This window comes from Cotesia typhae, unplaced genomic scaffold, assembly GCF_013202065.1.
Source record: "Cotesia typhae breed Kobodo isofemale line unplaced genomic scaffold, CoteBio_Ctyphae contig_22, whole genome shotgun sequence".
NCBI classification, from domain to species: Eukaryota; Metazoa; Arthropoda; class Insecta; order Hymenoptera; family Braconidae; genus Cotesia; species Cotesia typhae.
In genome coordinates, this window is record NW_027423728.1 from 1,466,002 (window position 1) to 1,479,234 (window position 13,233).

At 34.5% G+C, this 13,233-nt stretch overlaps 1 protein-coding gene across 7 annotated transcripts in view; it reads right to left on the bottom strand.

Annotated features, from left to right (window-relative positions):
• Kuz (zinc-dependent metalloprotease kuz) overlaps positions 1–13,233 on the bottom strand; it is a 128,643-nt gene that overhangs the window by 89,008 nt on the left and 26,402 nt on the right. For 6 of the 7 annotated variants that reach the window (XR_012478722.1, XM_074238599.1, XM_074238600.1 and 3 more), the window contains one exon: positions 8,415–8,561. The exons of the other annotated variant lie outside the window; for it this stretch is intronic. Coding sequence is in view for 5 of the 6 variants with exons in the window: in XM_074238599.1 (XP_074094700.1) it covers positions 8,415–8,561 (147 nt within the window). In the remaining variant the exon portion in view is untranslated. The remainder of the gene's footprint in view (positions 1–8,414; positions 8,562–13,233) is intronic. 7 annotated transcript variants of the gene reach the window in all.

Genomic DNA, 13,233 nt, shown 5'->3' on the forward strand with positions numbered 1-13,233 from the left:
GATCGAGATCGAAAAGTTAGCTGATTTCATGAATGACAAAAAAATTTCCATTATGAAATCAGAAAATTGGTTACGTCCATTGCTACGGCATATAGACTGGCCAACAAATCACCAATGATTTCGGCGATAACCACCCAAACATCTCCGTAGACGACCACAAACCATCGACCACTTCTGTTTACTTCAACCAAATCACCAAAGCAAGAAAAAGACAACAGGAAGAAGTAGCTGTGGTCATACCCAGTCCTTCAGCAATTGACAAGCTAGCACAAAAAAAGACAGCCTGGGATGATACCTGGACTAAAGTTACTCAGCAAAAGAAGAAAAAGGAAACACAACAGGAGCCAGCGGCTCAATCTACGGAAATCTAAAACCAGCCAAGTAAGGGTGACTCCAAGAAACTGAGAAGGAAGTAGACAAGAACTAAGGCTGTGCTTGTCCAAACAGTAGAAGGCCAAACTTGTGCAGATCTTCTGAAGGAAATTAAAACCAAGGTGAACCCGGTCGAGATTGGAGATCAAACGAGTAAATCTGACAAAATCCACACCATGAGGCAATCGGGCAGCCTTCTGCGAGATAGACGAGGCCAGCGCGATTAAGGCCCGTATAAAGATCGCTTGGGTTAACTGCCGTATACGCTCAGTTACAAATGTAACCGGCTGCTTTAACTGTTTAGGTTTTTAACACCAAAAACGTCAGTGTGCGGGACCAGGCAGAAGCAGGTGCTGCTACAAATGTGGTGGAGAGAACTACAAGTCTCGAATTTGTACGGAGAAGCCAAGACGTTTCGTTTGTACTCCAGACAAAGATGCCCAAGACGATGTATGCCATATTTTTAGCACCGGAGCTTGCAAGGCATTCTGCACAGCACTTACCGAAACCACGAGAGGGCAAAAATAATGCACATACTACCAGGCAACCTGAATAGATGTGCTTTGGCGCAAAACCTGCTACACCAGTGCGTCTTTGAAGATAAAATCGACATCTGTTTTATCTGCGAAGAACATCTAAATATCGACGGTAAAACATGGTTCGCTGATAAGTCCCGCACAGCAGCGATCTGGATAGTAAACTCGAAGGTCACCGTCAACAACAACGGAAGCGGAGCAGGCTTCGTGTGGAAAAAAAGACTCCCACGACCTACTCGATGAGCGTCTACTTTTCACTCAACGAAAGGATTAGATTGTTTCCCCAGAAGTTGGCAAACGTAGAGGACACCATCATCAAGCTCGACGGTGAAGTCATCGTAGCTGGTGATTTCAACGCCAAATCGGCTAAATGGGGCGCTGACTCCTCTGACACCAGAGGAAATAAAGTAGCAGACTTCGCAGTAAAACTTGACCTCATCGTGCTAAACATTGGAACGCCAACAATCTTTAGAAGACCGAGGTACAAAGAATCCATCCCCGACATCTCGCTGGCAATTCCAAGGATAGCCAACATATTAAAGACTGGACTGTATCCGATCAATGCAGTGATAGTGACCACCAGTATGTGACATTCTTCGTTGATCTGGCACCTGTTTCGGCTCCACAATGAGTCCTTCAACAATGGAAGTAGAACGCCAGGAAGCTTGATCCAGAAAAATTCCGCACGTCACTTCCATGGAGCTGGTCTACCCTCCAGAATAATCTGACTTCGGATGCCTGCAGCGAGACGGAAAAGGCAGTACTTAATGCAATGAAGGAGATTGCTGTCACATGTGACGCGTTTATACCACGGCTAAAAAATCATAGTTTTCACAGGCCGAAGTACTGGAGGACAACAGACATAGCAGAACTTTGCAAAAGATGCCATTAGCTACGTCCCCGTGGAACTAGTGCTGCGAAACACTCCCTGAACCAAGACTTTCATTTGAACAAGTACAAGCAGACCAAAAAGACGTTTAGCCAAGCCATCAAAGCAAGTAAAGCGAGGTTGTGGAAAGAGATCTGTAACGATCTCGACAAGGAAATCTGGGGTAAAGCCTACCAAATTGTCCCCGAACAATTTGGAAAAGTTTCACTAGAAGCGCCGAAGTCACCTGCCTTTATGGACAGAATTGTAGCGGAGCTTTTCCCCAAGCAGCCACCGCGGGAGAAGAAACACTTCGCTAAAAACAGTAAAGCAACACCCTTTAAAATCAAGGAACTACAAGACGCGGCTGTCACTCAAGACAGGAAAGTCATCTTGCCCTGATAGCATCCCGGCATCGGTGATCAAGACTGTAGCCCTGGAATACCCAGACATACTCCTAATTATTCTACAACAAAAGACCTACCGGCAAAAAATGGCAGTAGTACAACGGTCAGATGTTCTCAGGGTTGCCTGTGCTTACCACACGATTTCTGAAGCGGCTGTATTGGTCATTGCGGAAGCCGCGTCCATCGACTTACTAACGTTTGAGAAAGCAAAACTCTATGACGCTAAAAATAGTGACGAAAACATGAAGGACGCAAGAGCGAGGATAAAGGCAGAAACGCAACAAAAGTGGCAGGACAGATGGACATCGGGAGAGACAGGCAGATTGACGGTGCGACTAATCCCGAACATCAGCATCTGGCTTTCTCGGAAGCACGAAGACATGGCCTTCTTCCTCAACCAGCTATTGACAGGGCTCGGACAGTTTAACGACTATCTCTTCAAGATGGGACTGCACCGCACGCCGACCTGCAAATACTGCCCGAGCCAAATCGACGACGCCGAACCCATTTTCTTCGAATGTTTACGGTGAAAGGACTACAGAAGCAGCTCCGAAGAAAGTATTGGCACCACGGTCTCCTTGGAGAACTTGATAACTTGCATGCTTAAAAACGAAGATAACAGGTCAGCAGCCTACGCGCAGCGCAGTCTAGAAGAAAAAACCGCAGAAGGGACCAGTAGCAAGGAGTAGGTGTCGTGAGACGCAACATGGACTGGATTGAAGCAATGCTAACGCGGCTCCGATCCAGTCTTCCTCACAACATCTATGAGGAAAGGAGAGAGAAGGATGTTTAGTCGGTATCGACATCTGAGTCCAATATACCCAGGCCAAGCATCTAATCCTAGCATATGTAAATGTATTTGACATCTATAAAAAAAAAATAAAAATAAAAAAATGTAACATCCCGATAAATAGTAATTCCGGTCGTATATAATCGATTTTCTTTCATTGATAGCTCTTATAAAAACATAATATTATATGCATGATAGATTTATTATTGTTTTATAGATTTATGTCTATTTTATATTTTAAGTATAGTAATAAGTTACGCTGACACTACGAGTGGAAGCGAGAAGCAGCCATAGATAAGACGGTAAGGGCCTAGTTAGTAATATCACGCAACGGTTCGGTAATAAGAGTAAAATCTCTGCTCGGGAAAATAAGAATATTCAAGGTCTATGATGTCGTAGCTCTACGATTAATTTCAGGAATCAAAGCAATTACGTATGTTAGAACTCTATTTAACTTAACACCGACCTTGTAATTATTTGACTATTTTCAGTTTTAACAAAAGCATACTTCTATCTCTAGCCTAGAAATTAGTATATAAAGAGCCACAAATTGATGCAAAGTCAGTTAGTTTCCAAGTGCGGTTCCACCTGCTGCCTCGTGATTCAACTCCGACTCAGCCGTAAAAAGTTGCCTTGGATCCCCTGACAACACTGAAATAATTTCGTATCCGCTAGGCGATTATTATTGAGAGTTTAATCAAGACACAAAAGTCTGCATTTGCGAACGGGGTATCGAATAAAAGTTCACATCTGCTTGGTGACCTAGTAGTCATACCCGAAGTAACAGTGTGGAAGGTTAAGGTAGATTTAAGTAAAATAGACACTTTAATGCGAAAATATAGTTTATGCACCTTCAGTGAGCAATATCATCTGGAGGTTAGGTAAGACACATACATAGACATATCATAATTGTATTAACATTAAGTTATCTGTACTAATCAAATTGTATTTCTAATCTCATCAAACAAATCCAAACAACTAAGCATAACTAGTGTACGATAAATAAACCCAACTGTCAAACAAATAAAAACACTCTTCACAAGAAGTGGATCACCCTCACCGCCATCTTTCATTTTCATCTACACGATCTTGGATCTACAGTCACGCAGTTCGATAAACAAGATCAACTTGTTTTTGCAAACGTAAGCGGCTCAAGTTTACAAAAACAAAACAACTTCTCAATTAAAAACATACAATTACATGACGTATCATAAAAACCTTATCGGCCTGACTTCCTTAATTGTTGAAATCTTAAAAACAGTGAATTTTATCATTTCATTATTCCCATCAATCTACTAACCATTGCGACTGTCGAACGTGACACAAATTAGAAAACAGATTGACCCTTAAGGTAGTACTACCGGTTTTAGAATTGACGTTCAGAATTTAATGAAATTTGGCAAATTGGTACTTTATAATATCATAATTAAGCAGTATAATTTTTGGAAGCCTGGCGAGTCCTGAAAAAAAGATATTAATATTTACATATTTTTGCCTTTACCATTGATCCTTATGGAAAACCACAGACATTATTTTATTTCACAAAACTGGACGTTCAAATTCTAATAAAAATTAAGACAACCAGAGAAAATAACATCTAGAACATATTTTATAACAATCAGTATGGTTTTCGAGCATATGAGAATATTTATTGATAAAAAACATTCAAAATTTATCTCTGTCTCTCTTTCTTCAACGTGATTGAGTATAGGGAAATCTACTACGTTAATCAAATAAGGTTAGGCTTTGGAATTTGACTCTTGTGGTAACAGTAGTACTACCTTAAGGCCATCTCTGCAACTTTCCGCTAACTCTATACTCATAATTGAGCTTAGCTCTTGGAGCTCAAAAAAAAACGTTTGTGTCATTTTGAGCTCTCCGAACTCAAAATTCTGATATAAATAAAATAAAACACTATTGGTTAAATGTTCAAACCGCAATAACTTTTGAATTCATCGGTGGAGTGGTTTAAAAGTTATTCTAGAAAAACCATATTTGAAAAAATTTTTTTTGGTAGTTTTTTTTAGACTTCTTAAAATCTACCGAGTCGAAACGGTCTAAATTGTATATAAAATCTAAGTTTGGTCAAGCCCCTTTGAATGGCACCAAGCGCGATGAAATCGGTCAAGGCATTCAAAAGTTATGAGAGGTTTACATACGACAACACACACACACACGCGCGCGACAGATAGACATCATCGCGAAAACATTTGAAGAAGCATTCTAGGAGCTCAGAACGTCATCATCCGTTGAAAACTCGATTTTTGAAAAACGGGGTAAAAACCAATAACTTCCCGATTTTTTTTAATTTTCCATTCCCTTTGCAGGAAGTTGAAACAAAATCTGGAAAATAAAACTAAGCGCTCAAAATTGCACTTGAAACTTTTTGTTATGTCGTGGCTTACAACGACCGTTTTTGTTAAATACATTTTTTTTTCTTTAAATATTTTGTTTTATGGTTTCTTCGGATTTTATTTTAAAGCATAAAATTCGAGAAACATTAAACGAGAAAAACATTAAGTGTCTCGTCCGGTTTCTCTACAAATTTTCTCGACATTAGGATGTACTGAAGGCTGTAAAAGATTAAAATCCTAAATACACAAGTAAATAAGAATTTTATTGCCTTAGTATGAATGGCATGACTGATAAGGTCTGGGAAAGTTTTTAGTTTATTTTAAATAAGTTAAATTAAAAAAAACACTTTAAATAAAATATAAAGTCCAAAAAAAAATAATAAAGAAAAAGATTAGAAAATAAATAATTTTAGAAATAAAATAGTTAATCAACAAATAATAATATTTCGAATAATATAAAATAATAACAATTTAAATAATTCTTTAAGGAAAATAATAATTAAGTATTTAATAACTAATTATTTGTTATGTCATGGCTTACAACGACAGTTTCTTTTTTTTTAATGTCTTTTTTTTTAAAATACATTTTTTTTATTTTATGGTTTCTTCGAATTTTATTTCAAAGCATAAAATTCGAGAAACATTTAATGAGAAAAACATTAAGTGTCTCGTCCGGTCTCTCTAAAAACTTTTCCCGACGTTAGAAAAAAATCCTAAGTACACAAATAAATGGGAGTTTTATTGCCCTTAGTTTTCAATGGCATCACTGACAAAGTCTGGGAAAGTTTTTAGTTTGTTTTAAATAAGATAAACTTAGGAAAAAAATCCTAAGTAAAAAATAAAGATCGAAAATAACAAAAAAAAGATTAGATAATAAATAATTTTTAAAAATAAAAGTAGTTAAATAACAAATAACAAAATAACGAATAATAGTAGATAAAATAATGTAACGTAAATTAGAAATAACTTAAATAATTCTTTAAAGGACAATAATAATAAAAAAAAAAAATGTTAAAGAAATAATTAAAATAATATAAAATTTTAGATAAAAATAGAAGATTAATAATTAATTATTAATAATGAAATAAACAATTAATTAATAAATAAATTAGTAATAGTTATAAATAAAATAAAAGATTTAGTTAAATAAAGAAACTATGTATTTGTGTGCATGTAAATGTGCTTGCACGTACACGGATACATAGAAATATATATAGTCTATAAGTTAGAGAGAGAGAGGGATAGCGGACCCTCAGGGCCCAATAGAGGAGAGTTCAAGCGAACATCTTCGGGAAACTCGGAAGAGAGGGTAGAAGCCGAGGAAAATAGGCCACTAATTGGTTACTGTTTTCCCCCAAATCTTAATTTTTATAACGCCCAACTTCGAGGCCCGGAGATCCTCGCATGAACTCGCTCTCTTCGTCCTCCAGAGTTTGTCAAGTGCGGATCGCCAATAAAAATTGTAAAATTCAGTGTTTTGTTCACTTGAATTTAAGGTATAACTTAAAATAGAATCAGTGTAAAAAAATTTAAGTGTAATTAAAGTAATTTCGAAGTAAATAAAACCAACGGTTCAATTCTGCGGTCGCAATTAGGCGGAAATTAAGGTTTGGAAAATTTTATTTACTAAAATTATCTGTAAAATTCTGTAACACGACTAAACAAATTTAAATAACGAACAGCCAATTAATTTAGTTAAATTGATTGTATTTAAGGTAAAAACTAGATAATTTTGTATCATCAAATTTTGTTCTTTTTATATCTAAATAAATAGTTTAAATTTAAAATTTTTATTAAAATCATTTCGATAATATTATCTTTTACATCCCTTCTGAGTCCCGGTCTAGAGGCTTCGGCTTGGACCAAAAATAAATAAATTAATAATTTACGTACTTCATTGAGACGTAACATATTGATAATGAATATTATTATCAATAAATAATTAAAATAATTAATTAATAAATAAATTAGTAATAGTTATAAATAAAATAAAAGACTTAGTTACATAATGAAACTATATATTTGTGTGCATTAAACATGCTTGCACGTACACCGATACATAGATACACATATAGTCTATAAGTTAGACAGAGAGGGATAGCGTATCCTCTGGGCCTAAAGAGGGGAGTTCAAGCGAACATCTTCGAGAAACTCGAAAGAGAGGGTAGAAGCCGAGGAAAATAGGCCACTAATTGGTTACTGTTTTCCCCCAAAAGTAATTTTTTTTTGACGCCCAACTTCGAGGCCCGGAGACCCTTGCATGAACTCATTCTCTTCGTCCTCCAGAACTCGTCAAGTGTGGATCACCGAAATAAACTTGTAAAATTTAGTGATTTGTTCACTTAAATTTAAAGTATTAATTAGAATAGAATCAGTGTTAAAAGAAATAAGTGTTACTGAAGTAGTTTCAAGTAAATAGAATCAACAATTCAAATTCTGCGGTCACATTTAGGCGGACTTTAAGGTTTGGCAAAATTAATTACTTAAACTATAGGTAAAATTCTGTACGCGACGAGTAACATTTAAATAACGTAGAGCCAATTAATTTAGTTAAAAATTGATTGTACTTAAGATTAAAATTAGAGAGTTTTGTATCAACAAATTTTGTTCTTTTATGTCAAAATAAATAGTTTAAACTTTAAATTTATTAAAATCTTTTCGAAAATATCATCTTTTACTTCCCTTCTGAATCCCGGTCTATAGGCTCCGGCTTGGACCAAAAATAAATTATAATTAATTTACGTTCCCAATTTGGAACGTAACACTTTTTTTAGTTATTCGAGTTTAAAAATATTATTTATTTGTTATTTCGAGTTCTCCGAGCTCAAAGGGTTAGCTGTTCTAAGTTACCGTCTTCGATTTCGCTTCCTCAAACTGTTCGCATAACTATTTTCATAAATTCACGCCCCAAACCTTCGGCTCATATTGCAGCATCGATTTTTACGAGAACACTGTCCCTTGGCGGTCTTATGGCGTAAATTACTATTTTGTGTATTATAAACTGATGATTCTTAATCAATTTCTTTAGTATATCGTTGTAATACGATAGATAAATCGAAAAAACTGTAAATTATTTAAATCAATTACCTTAATTCTTTGTACTTCAAACTTGATGTTACGATGTTCGCTTTTACCATCGAATCTAGTATCTCGATAAATGTAGTTCACAGCTGTCACGTGATGAGCTATAAGAGAAAGAATCTCTTCTCGCGTTTTCTCAGCATCACGTTGTAACTAAAAAATAGGTACAAAATTTGAAATCTTATAATGAATAATAAGCAGTATTTTTAATATCATTGATTCATAGTCTGTTAAAAATGTTCTATAGTTCAATTCAAATGAAATGCGATAAGTTTTTTTATGTCTAAGGTTCAGTCAAAAATGGACCGAATGACATTTTTGAATTTTGATTCTTTTTCAATGTAGTTTCCAAGAAACAATACACTGAAAAAAAAAAGTGTTTTTCCACCCAGTACAAAGTACTTTTATCCAATTTCTTTTTTATCTATCTATCTATATATATATATATATATATATATATATATATATATATATATATATATATATATGTCGGAGATAGTATCGAGCTGAGGTTTCCCAGAGATTGGGAAATTCCCAATATTTTAGTTTGTCTATTAGTTTTAAGCAAAATTGTAAAAGCATAGAATGTTTAGTTATCATTTATGACTTAAGCCGATATATTTCTTATGGTTATGGCGATGGACTTGAGTCCGGAGTGACAATGGTCACCAAACGTAGCCGAGGTCACAGGATAGGAGTAAAAAGTGTACATCTAGAAATATCGACAGACAATGAGGGCTGTCGAAATATTTTTGAGAGAAGAAGTACTTAGGGTACTTAGACGAGTAGTTCTGGTCGAGCATTGATCGAGTAAAGACATCGAGCATATCCTGCTGACCCCGGATTCGTTCTCGGTCTTATTGCCCAGCGTCTTTAGTGAAATTAAATTATTTTTTGTAATTAAATTATAGTTTGTACGTGTTAGTGTACATCATATTTTAAATTGAAATTTGTGTTATATTTTAATTATTATAAATAATAAAGATGGGAGAAACTGATCCAAAGGACTCTACCGATGCCCCTCCCAATGCTCCTCCGATATATATATATATATATATATATATATATATATATATATATATATATATATATATATATATATATATGTCAGGGAGGCAGGAGTTATTGTTGGGGATTCGGTATTTTGTGATTCACTCATTTTTATTATTACAATTAATGTTTGATGTCGGTACAAAGGAGATTGACTAGAGCGCTTTCATGAGTATACTCAGGCTTTAAACACCTATACGTAATATCTAACATGGGTCATTCTCATGGTAATTTCTATTATCGTTCTTATGAACGCGATGTCAAATGGCGGCTGCACATGCGCCCCATGACTTAGCGGGAAGAAGACCGGCGAGCCCGGGGCACGAGGCCGGTGGGGACGCCATGATCACCAGTTGTACTGGAACTTGTGACTAGTGCAATATACCTGCGTTCTCTCTGACTAGAAATTATTCCATTGTGTTTTATTATTTGCTAACGTAATTAATTATCAATTAAATATCAATTCTCATACCTAATTAAATTCATTAACTCGACATTTGTGCATTATTTTCAAACTCAACATAAATTCGTGGTCAAATATTTAAGACGCTAATAAAAAGTACGTCGTACTTAGTGTTTAGCATCGCGGCCATTGTCTGTAGTCGCGTGATAAATTAGACGCAATAAATTATCATTGTTCAAAGTTTGTCAAGAATCTTCAATTCAACTTAAATATTTATTAATATCTTCAATTCCGTTTATAATAATCGATTATAATTGAAATTAGTGTCATTTAATTATATTTTGTAATTATTAATTGAATTTATTCAGTCTTCATTATTAAATTAACTTCATTTGATGTGCTTTAATTAACTAATTTTAATCGTTTTATTCATTAAAATCAAATCAAGATTTTCAAGAAACAAAGTGCGTTAATAATTTAATATACTTAATAATTGTTGAGTCATTTAGAAAATAATTGAAATAAATAGTAAATTCTCGCGTCAAATAGAAAATTATATTCAACTACTAATTTAAACAAATTATTCAAATCATTTAAATCAAAAATAAATCAGATCCTCTCGGATCACAACACAACTTGATCCCAGCGATCAAATTCATAACACAACTTGATCCCAGCGATCAAAGATTCGATCCCAACGATCAAATTCAAGACTTGAACCTACTGGTCATTTTAGACCATTCCACACACACAGTCAATTCTCTTCCGATTACAAATACACGATCCTTTCTGATCATAATTACATCTTATATCTCTACTGAGATATTAACGGTTGACGGTTAACCACAATAACCTAACGGCGGCTGAGATCAACTCTCACCCCTCATTGCACACCAGTGCAATAGTTATATACATTCATATCAATACACATATATACTCACATATATCTTAATTGTATTCATCTTCGAGGAGTTTTTCTCTAGCAATTGCTAGAGTTTTCTCCCATTGGGGAATAAATTAATCATAATTATTCACCCCAACACCGAGTCTTTTATTTTAAATAGATAGATCCTGAGCCAATTCCCAACCAATCAATTACCTATAGAAGAATTACGGAAATTCTCCTTAGTGGAGAGTTTGCGACACTACAATTAATTAATATTCATAATTACAAAAAGATCAATTATTACGAATAAGTAGATAAACTCGTACAAGGTTAAGTTAATTCAGAACGCAATAATATTAATAATATCTTGCGATAGACCAAGACTTAGGAAATAACGAATTGGCGATCACCAGGACGTCCGTTCAATCTCGATCTCAAAGCAAGACTGTCTTTTCAAAAACTATTCTCAAATAGTCTGCCTGCTGCACATTTCTCTTTTCTTTATTAATTTTATGATACCCCTATCGTCCTGGGATCCCGGCTACGTTGACAACCTAGCCTACCTAGGCCTAAGCCTACCGCAATAAAACATTTTAGTTATATCTTATTTTACAAAATATTAAAGTAGCATTACATTTCTTAAAATAACTAAAAAATAGAAATATCCTAAAGAATATTCTTATCGTTTCGTCAGAAAATACTCCACTGTACTTTACTCTCCAACATATATATATATAGGAGACTTTCTAGATATAGTCACTCATCACGATATCTCTGGAACTAGAGACTTAAAATTTGGCAGGAATATTCCTTTCACCGAGTAGAGGTCAGCTAAGAACGGATCTTACGAAATTTCTCCCACAAGGGGGTTTGCGGGGGCGTTAACAATGAAAAATTCCCGTTTTTAAACTATTGCTTCAATCGACTTCAAATTTTATAGGTATCTTCTGTAAGAGATTTAAAAATAATCTATAAACGAATTTTACGATATTTCACCACACAGAGGGTTGCGGGGATGGGTATTAACAATGATAATTTTTAATTTTCAAGCTATGACTTCTACAGACTCCAAATTTAATAGGAGTCGTCTACATATGATACAAAAATGATCTAAGAACGGATTTTACACCGAATCACCTCCAATAAAGATCGCGGGGGTGGGTGCTATCAATAAATAGTCTTTTATTTGTCATGTAGAAATTATCTCAAAACGGAATTCAATAAATTCTACTTCCTACAGGGATTGCGGGGGTGGGTGTTAGATTTTCCAATTTCAATTTTCAAACTGTAACTTCTACAGACTCAAAATGAGGTAGGAATCTTTTATTTGTCATGAGATATTATCTCAAAACGGATCTAAAAAAATTCTATTTCCGATAGGGATTGCAGGAGTGGGTGTTGAAATCTAAAAATTTAATTTTCAAACTGTTACTTATGCAGACTCTAAACTTGGTAGGAATCTTTTTGGTTTGATGTTAAGTGCAGCTGAGAATAGATTTTCTCGAATTCTAACTCCATAAAGGATTGCGGGGCGTTAACAATGAAAATCTCATATTTGCAAACAATAGTTTCTATTGGACTTGAAGTTTTGTTGGAACCTTTTATTTATAAGGTAGAATTTATCTCGAATAGGATGGTACAAAATTCCTCCCCTACATAGGAATGCGGGTGTGATAATTGTCAAACAATTCATATTCTTCAAATACAGTTCCTATAGTTATTGAATTGGATAGAATCTCAAGAGAAACAGGAAATTACAGGGATGACCTCCAAAAGGTAAACGGATTTAAATATTTTTCTTTCTCAATAATTATATTTTCTTACAACAATCGTCTCTTTGGCAGCGGCAAAAAAGTCATTGCACAGTTTCCCAAATTTAACTTTACATGAAGTTATTCAGTCAACGGACTAAGAATTTTACATACATTTTATTTTTGCTGAAAACATAACCGATGCATTGTTCTTATTACGGGATTGCACGAATATAACAGATTAAAATGAATGCGTTTTCTGAACACTTGAGATGTGGAAAATAAATTTTTTTACGTATTTTAAAAGAATTCATAAAAAACATGGACAAGTAATTTTTTATGAAAACTCGATGTGACGGAGAAAATTTTAATTAACGGCAAAATTCGTTGCACTTTAAGCTAGGCAATTATTATTCCAATTACTATTTATTTTTGGAAGAAAGCTACGACAATGTTAGAGTAATTGCACAAAGAAAGTTACAATTAACATTATCTAAAATAATCACATGGATAAAAGATACAAGCTAATTCGATGAAATATGGAACCTGTGCAAGTCAAAATAATACTCCAATTGAATTTTAAGTCTAGATCTAAAAATACAATTCTATAAAGTGCCCAGCAAAGTGGACGGGTGACAGCTAATATCCAATATATGTTTTCTTAATATAAAAAAAAACTGATATTTTTCACCTTAGAATACTTAAGTTTCTTCTGGAACTAAAACTTTATGCTGC